Here is an 8797-nt window from a genome sequence, read left to right on the forward strand (position 1 = left end):
CTACCTCATTTTAAGTTTTAGTGTACCATTGGAGATAATTTGATACTATTAGTTAGGACCGTTGACTACATATTAATTTGATATTGTCTGTTTGAAGCCAAGTCAGCCTGCAAAAATATGTTTTTAAGTCACTCTCAAAAGACCTTAAATTAATTAAAGTTGAACACCATTTATGTATAACTTACAATTTCCCTCCCCCATCTAAGGTGATCATAAACCAACCATATTTTCCATGTAAATTTCATTTGGTGCCTAGTTATATCTTTGCTGTGTTTGTTCAGTTAGCACAATTTAACTTATAAGTCTTGAATATGCTACAAATTTGTCATTTGAAATACCCAAAAATTTCAAGATGTTTTATGGAGTATGATATAGTTGTATTCATGTATATTTGTGTACTCATCTAGGGTAACTTTATTTTGATGTGAGGATTCATAAATCATACATACTACTACTACATGATTCATAATTTCGCATCTTAATTGACAGGCCAGGGGAAAGGCAGACTGAAAATATAATATAAAGAAAAACGAACTAAATGTACGAGTTAGTGAAATATATTCATCTTAATTTATTAATCAAGGATATAAATTTGGAGTATATGTAATTATCAATTCAATGAAGCTTCGTAGCAATTAGGCTGCCGGCGCACCGACCAGAGGACTCATCATTATCATTAGGCATCAATTTCTTTATTGAAAAGAAAACACAGAAAATTTAAATCTGAGGAAATAATGATTCAAGGAATTAATAGCACGACCTCAGATTCTAAATCCAAATTTTAATTATTAGCTCTTGTCTTATACAGCTCAGCAACCCCAACCTTATTTATCATCATCGTTTTAATTTGGAAATGTACGAACATTAAACCTAAACTATATATAGTGTTTGTGGGGTTTCAATTCTAAAACACATTTTTAGATATCCATTGAAACAGGCTTCATAAACCTAAGACATTTATATCACACCGCTATCTCAGCTCGTTCAATTATTACTATTATTTATTTTTAAATATAAGTAGCAGTCTGACTCAATTATTTCCCAAATATTCCATCACTTCGTTACCCAATATTAAATTTTGTTGTTTCAGAAATCATATTCGGTATGCCTGAAACGCAATAGTTGTCCTTGTTGTTTGGAACGTGGTATGCTGCTGCAAAACTGAGTGTTGGAGTTGGATTGATAGTTGATTAATAAGTGGAGTAATTAATGAAACTAGAATAATAATATTCAAATGTATAGTTGGTATAATTTGTAGACGACACCGTATGCATATCCGTACGTTTATACTTTTGATACTGCAACATCGATTTTATCATTTACTAATAATGTGGAGATTAAATAGTTTTCGTATCAAGTTTTACTACATGAGTTCGACTCTCCCGTCGATTAATATACATTGTTGTTTACATTTACAAAGTACTATTGAGTTGAAAGATTAAGATTTTTGCATTTTATTTTACTTGTCGTTTTCCATAATGGTTTATAAAAGTAACGCACAACAAACGAATAGAGTTTTTCAGTAATGATTCCAAACGTTGTATAAATCCCATACTTTAAATAATGTAATATTGTCGAGACGTGGGTATTATTTTAGATAATTATCATTTAGTTGATAAATTAATGATTTACGAACTCAGAGCCAGCATTTTTAAAAGTGCAAAAAAAATTGATAGTAAGAATTTCCATCTAATGCAAGTGAAGCTCCCCCCTTTTTTTAAAAATACACTCTGAGTGGTCATTTGAGTAACTTCGGGGTAGCTTGGAAAATGAGATTATTACATTATTAATATAAAGATCTTTTAAAATATTTTCTTATTTATATACTGAAATTATTAAATTGCACAGTTAACCCAAGTTCAGATTTGAGAAATTATTAATATGGGCAAGTTATTAGTCTATGAGTAATGTAATGTGACTATCTGAGTAGGTTTAGCGAAAAAACTAAAAAGAAACCAACTAAAAGTTATATGGGCTTTTGAACAAATTTCCTTTAATGGACCTACAGAAGCTATTGACTTTATGTGGGCTTAGCTTACCTCACTTTGCTGCATATTTGTTAAATTATTTTAGAGTATGTTAACTAAAAAACTTGGGCCAGATCTGCACACTACATTACTTTGGTACATCCGACATTATTAATTTTAATTGTGATTGATAAACCCCAATTAGGATGAATGAACAGTTCATCAGGATGTACACGATTGTCACAAGTATTACTATCCACAACTCTAAAATACGACACAAGAGATGGAAAAAGTAGAGAGAGTGATGTTTATATATTTAGAAATATGTCATTTAGAGTGGGATATCCAAAAAGGAAAATATGTCACTTAGAGTGAAACAAAGGGAGTATGAAGTAAACCGCATGACAGACTCTGATTGTCGGGCTCTTACATGCTGCAACGACCTGCAACACCATGCTTCAGCGGTAGAGCACACTACTAATTGCTCAAGGAGCGCTGCTACGTATCCCCTTAGCATATGGAGCTTGCAGAAAGAAGGATCCTGTACGCGGACGTCTACAATCCTATCATGGACATGATCAACCACACACTCAAATATGGTAAGCTTTCAACATCTATGTTACCATATACATAATTGAAATGTAATTGCTGGTGGTGTTGCATGAAAAACAGGAATTTCAAAACAGTATATCTCAAAAATATACACATGACAATCACAGGCATGGTAACAACTTTAAACAACTAGAGGATGCAAGTCACCACCAAAGGAATGTACACGTACAAAACACACAAACCAATCTTCACTATAGCTACACTAATGTATACATATAATGTGTTATGTGTGTGTGTGTGTGTGTGTGAGTGAGATACAACAAACACTCTACATTCCACTTCACTTTCTTCCAGCCCCAGCAGCAGTCCCTTGGAACAAGCCGTTGATCCGCGCCTCAACATCCTCCAGGCTATACCTAATGTGCCTATCAGTGTGCCTCCCCAGATCTGCACACCCGTGCAGTCTCCCAATGAAGTTGCGATATGCTGGAGACAAGTGCCCCGACACAGATATCTTCAGCTCCTCCTTCAACTGCTCGTCAAAGATCACCCACGACGACTGATTCCTGCATATCTCCTCAAAGGACGCGTTGAACAGCTTCAACTGCTCTCTCAAAGCCTTGGACGAGGTCCCATTCGAGGATGCAGAGTTGCTGTGATCAACCTTGAGATAGCTCAGGAGCTTCCCCCAACAACTCCGTTGATACTTGACATGATATTGCCTCACTTTCGCCATGTTTTTCCTGATCCAGTCGTCGCCCAGCAGCCCTCCAAGCTCGTTGTCCTTCACCTTCTGCACGATGTAACGACCGTTGTTCATCATGAAAACAGAGCCCAATGCAGCATCTTTGTAAACCCTAGACTTCGCCTCCAAATTGCTGTCCAACAACTCCATGATCCACGCTAACTGCGCGGATAGAGACAAAGGCGAAACAATATCCCCCTTTCCGTAATCAGCATCACCACTTTCCTCAAACACCTGCTCCAATGTCAGCCGCGACCTGCACGCGGCGCAGAGGTAATTCATCACGTAGCGAGTGATCGGATGCAATCCACCGCCGGGGACGGCTGACTTGGCCGGATCACGGCGGATCAGATTATCGAGCTCTAAAAATATGCCCCTAATCACTTCCCCTAATCTCTTCCAAACAGTAATCGCTTCATTCCTCAAAGGCAAGCAGAATTCATCGAGAAACAGCAGCTCAAATTCAGGTATTAAATCCCTAATTGCCTCGTAAACATCCAGCACCTTGAACAACCGCTCCGGCGATCGGCTGCTGATCGCTACCGCGTCTGCGAAATTCAAAAGCTGGAAAATCGAGGCCTTGCATACCTCCGTGAAGGAAAGGTCCGCATCGGACGGGAAGCCGGAGAAAACGCGGTCGCAGAGGCGGCGCTCGCTCGGGAGAAGGACGCGAAGAGTGACGTTGATTGCTTTGATCCATCTCTCAATTTCATCTTCCAGCTGACTCCACTGCATTCTCTGCACCTCGTCGATGCTCAGCTTCGGCATCCCCAGCCGCGAGAGGCTCTGCTCCAGATACTCCCTCCGGCACGCGCCGTACGCGGCGCAGCACTCCTTCTCGTACCCCGCCGCCGCCATCCGCTTCGCGATCTCGTGCAGGTCGCCGACCGTACCCGGCGGGAGCGCGTCGATTAAGAGGTCATCGTAATCCGCCACCGGCTCCACTACGGGGATGGATGTATCCTCATCTTCCTCGATTGATCCGTCGTCGTCGGAGTAATCGGGGTGGTGACGGGTAGAGTCAGTCGATCCGCCGCCGCCGCTCTCGATCAACGCTCTGAACTCGTCCTCCAAGCGCAGCATCGTCTGCTGCAGCAAATCCTCAGCGCGGGCGAGGCAAGCAGCGACGCGCTTGTGGGCGGCCAGGGGCGCCCAATCGCGAACAGCGGCAATCAATTGGTCAACGGCGTGGAGGAAGGAGGAGACGTCGACGGAATTGGACCAAATCGGCGCGTCGAGGGAGATATAACGGGAGAGGCGGCGGTCGAGGGACTTGAGCGTCTGGTCGATTCCATCGTCGGAGAGCTTATCTCGCAATCTACCGTCGAAATTGCTGAAAATCTTAAGAATATCGTCGGTCATAGAGTCGGTGTGGCCTAGGGTTTTAGCGATGTGGCGGGCAACCGCAATAAGCTTCTCCTCGCCGTTATCCGCCATGAGAGGATGCTGAATTATTGGAGATTGGAGAAATGGAAGTGAAGTAAATGCAAGTGTGATGGGAAGATTAGGGAGATAGGCGCCGTCGAGGAAGGTGGGAGAGGAGAAAATGGGCCCAGCCCCATAAATAAGTCATCGGGAAAACGCGGTTTCTTCTAGTGTGAATGAATGGGAACGAGGAGGATTGGTAAAACCATTAAATATTTCTATGGGAAGAAGAGATAATTACTGAACAAGATCAAATTTTGGTGGTTGGAATGGAAGCGCTTCTTCTGCAGTTAAAGGTACAAAACAGATATTCAAAAAAAATCCTGTTTGCTTCAATTGGAATAGAAAGATGCTTATGCAAATTGCCAAAAGATACCAACAATCTCAATTTTCTTTTTAATTAGTATCGCCACTTACCACTGATAGCGCCGTTTTCTTTAATTGTGATTTTTTTTTGTTTTATTTATTAGACTCAAATCATAATAATGCTTAGAGCATCTCCAGTGGGCGGACATCCCACTCGGACATCCACTAGGACATCCCAAAAACACCTCCTGCCACGTCACTAGGACATCCCACCCCACTGCCACATCACTAGGACATCCCATGCATATCCGCCCTTCCCATCGCCCTTCCCACTAGGACATCCCGCAATAAAAAAAATCATAAATTCACAAATAAAACAATTTACGTTTACGGAAATAAAATTTGACCGAGAATACGAACGGGAAAAATTAACAACTTTATCGGAAAAAACATACATGATTCGAATGAAACTTGTTATTAACGCAAGTGGTGCGAATGAAATAAAATTCAACGAGCCGTATATATAGAGTTTCAAAAAAAAAAAAAAAAAAACGGGACGTCCGACCGGACGTCCGAGTTGAAGCCACAGTGGCGGACGTCCGCCCGCCCGTCGCCGGGATGTCCGAGGACACCCGACGTCCTCACGGGACGTCCGTATCCGACCTCCGACCTCCCAACGGCGGACGTCCCGTCGCCCTTCCCGGTGTCCGACCGGACGTCCTACCGGAGGGGCGCCATAGGAGATGCTCTTAGTAATTTCAATAGGAGAACTATTTTATAGCATAATGTGTTTACGCTATATTCACTACTTTATTGATAAGGCAGTAATCATAATTCAGCCTTTTTTTCTCGCATTAAACATGATAGACTTATTTGAGCTATTTCTCCTCCAAATGTACTATGATCTATTTCTCTTACAATAATTAATATCCAGTATGATTAGAAATAAAGAATACATATTTCTCTTACAATAACTATTTCCATTTCAATAGGTGTGAATATTAAAATACAGTATCGCAGTACAAAATACAATTGTTGGACCCAACTACTGTGGACCCTACAAGCATCCTTTGGTTGAACAAATCCTGATTACAACTATATTCATTGACTACACTTTCACACACCTTTATTTCCGCCACCGCTAATGGTTTTAAACTTTTAATTTTGCTTTTAGGCCATCCACAATAGGAATAACCCAGCAATAGCCTAGCCATAGTCTAGCCACTCCCACATCAACAGCACTAAAAATCCTCCTGTCACATCATAAATAGTCCAGCCATAGCCTAGCCACATCATAAATAGCCCAGCCACATCAATAGCCACATCACTAATAACAATTATATAAAATGACATAATTAACAGTCACACAATATACGGAATTTAATTTACTAGACATATACGAGAAACATTAATAATACTATTAAAAATTTAAAAAGTACAATAATTTAAAAATATTACAATAATTAAAAAAAAGTACAATAATTAAAAAAAAGTACAATAATTCACTCCTCGTCGCCGTCGTCGTCTCCTCCATCGCTGTCGCCACCATCGCCTCCGCCTCCGTCGCCGTCGCCTCTACTCCCGGCAGCTTCCCTCCGTGCCGCCTCCAAATCCTCCTGCATGCTCAGGAGCAATGTTTGAAGCAAACTCTTCTCCACGGGGTCCACCGCCGCCCGCCATTCGGCCATCGTCTTGACCATCTGAGCGCGCGTTTGTTGACGCGCGAAGAATTTGAGATCCGTTGTGGATTGGCCAAGGGGGGATGCCGACTGGACCTCCTGTGAACCTCCGGCGACCCCCATCGCCTCCCGTTGAGCCCGCCTGTGCCCAACCGGGCGAGTACGACGAGCAAACGAATGAGGGGTCGGGACCTCCTGGGCGGTCTCAGGGAGGTCGTGGGAACCACCGCTACTGCCGCTGAAATCACCGGAATAGTTCAGCCGTTGCTTCTTCGGCCAGCCAGAGTCGACACCTACTCGGAACTTCTCGGAGTCGTTCAGCACAAGATAGCAGTTCCAGTAGGTGAAGTCCTTGTACACCCCCTTCAGGGGGAAGGCTTTCTCCGCTATCCTCCTGCAGTCGTCCTCAGTTTGCCCACTGCTCATCATGCGGAGGGCGTTGGTGTACAAGCCCGCAAATCGGGAGACCGCAACCCTGATTCTGTCCCACGCCTTCCGGCAATCCTCCCCATTGAGTGGCCTCCCCTCCGCGCAAAACCTCTGGTAGGCTGCTGCTATCTTGCCCCACAAGTTGACAATCCTCTGGTTGTTCGAAACGAGAGGATCGTCGCAAACACTCACCCACGCCTTGGACAGCGCGACGTTCTCCGCGTCCGTCCACCTCCTCCGTACCGCGTTGTCGTCCTCACCCGGCTGCGAGGACTCGCCGACCCTTTTCCCCTTGCCTTTCTTCTTTGGGACGCCCCGACCCCGCCCTGCGCCCCCCGTTTGAACGGGAGCATCCGGAATACCGGAAAGATCTATCCCCAAGTCATCGAAGGAGAAAGTGTCAAACTGGGCCGGAGGCGCAGCCTCCGTTGGCGTCGATGTGTGCGACGAACCAGTCGAAAAATCAACACTGGGGCGATAGACGTCCCCCGGCGTCCCCTGTGTCGCCGGTACCCCCTGGGCATCATCTGCATTCCGGGTGCCCACCCCGGCATCTGGACACTGGGTGCCCACCCCGACATAGCCGGAAACGCCCCCGGCGGACTCCCCCCGCTGGTATCCCGGGCATCATCTGCTGCCACGGGTACATGTTGTAGTATGGGTGCATCTGACTCGGGTGCATCTGACTCCATCCACCTCCCACGGGGATCGGGGGAGTTTGAGATCCGCTACTCCCTGAAGTAGGCTCGTTGTTGAGATCCATTTACCGTTGTTAATCTTGTACAGAAATTTAGATAGAGAGAGTACTCGTTAATACAAGTGGTGCGAATGAAAATGACAGGCAAGTCGCGTATATATAGTGTTTCGTAATAAAAAAAAAATTAAAAATTCGCGCTAGGCGATCCGGACGCTGCAATAGCGCCTAGCGGATCGCCTAGCGCCGCGGAACCGCCGAGCGCTAGGCGGTTTTTTTCCGCGAAATCGGCTAGGCGGTTGCAATAGTTCGCCTAGCGCACCGCCTAGCGCCGGCGCTCGGCTAGGCGGTGCGCTAGGCGCTATTGTGGATGCTCTAAGAGTAGATATGTCTCAATTAAGGTTCACAGTAAAATTTTCAATTAAAGAACTCCAAAAAATCAACTGCCTATCCGACCTAAGGTTCATTTTTTAGTTGATAACTAATTATCAGGATAGTTTTCTTACGATTGAAGTTTAATACTAACAGTATATATGTCTCAATTAAGGTTCACAGTAAAATTTTCGTAAGTAATAAATAGTACTCCAGTAGTATATTTTTAAATAAACCTAATAGGACACAAATGTGTCACATAAACCATCGGGACAGAGGACCCAAACTAAGTCAATTCAGCTTTTCTTTCTAATTTTAAGAGCATCCACGTCCGTGCTCTTGCCAACGAGCACGGATGTGGTCTCGGACCCACTTTTACTCCCTGTTATTAGGCAAGAGCACAACACTCACATATGTGCTCTTTCGCAAGGACAAGCTCAAGGGTCCCATCATTCTATTATTCAATTTAAATAAAAACATTTCCACAATATTAAAATGCATTAAAAATAACCGGAATAATATTACAAATTACAAAAAAAATAAAAATTACATAATTAAAATCCTAAAAATTAAAATTTTCATAATTAAAGTCTTAAAAATTAAAAATTACATAATTTAAATCCTAAAA

The 8797-nt window shown here is 43.4% G+C and overlaps 1 protein-coding gene across 1 annotated transcript; it reads right to left on the reverse strand.

Annotated features, from left to right (window-relative positions):
- Positions 1-2642: 2642 nt before the first annotated feature.
- Positions 2643-5037, reverse strand: LOC121742428 (exocyst complex component EXO70B1-like). The gene has a single exon (XM_042135563.1). It carries the CDS (start codon positions 4699-4701, stop codon positions 2860-2862), a length of 1842 nt encoding a protein of 613 aa, XP_041991497.1. The 5' UTR covers positions 4702-5037; the 3' UTR covers positions 2643-2859.
- Positions 5038-8797: the final 3760 nt, after the last annotated feature.

Source organism: Salvia splendens, chromosome 7 (assembly GCF_004379255.2).
Source record: "Salvia splendens isolate huo1 chromosome 7, SspV2, whole genome shotgun sequence".
NCBI classification, from domain to species: Eukaryota; Viridiplantae; Streptophyta; class Magnoliopsida; order Lamiales; family Lamiaceae; genus Salvia; species Salvia splendens.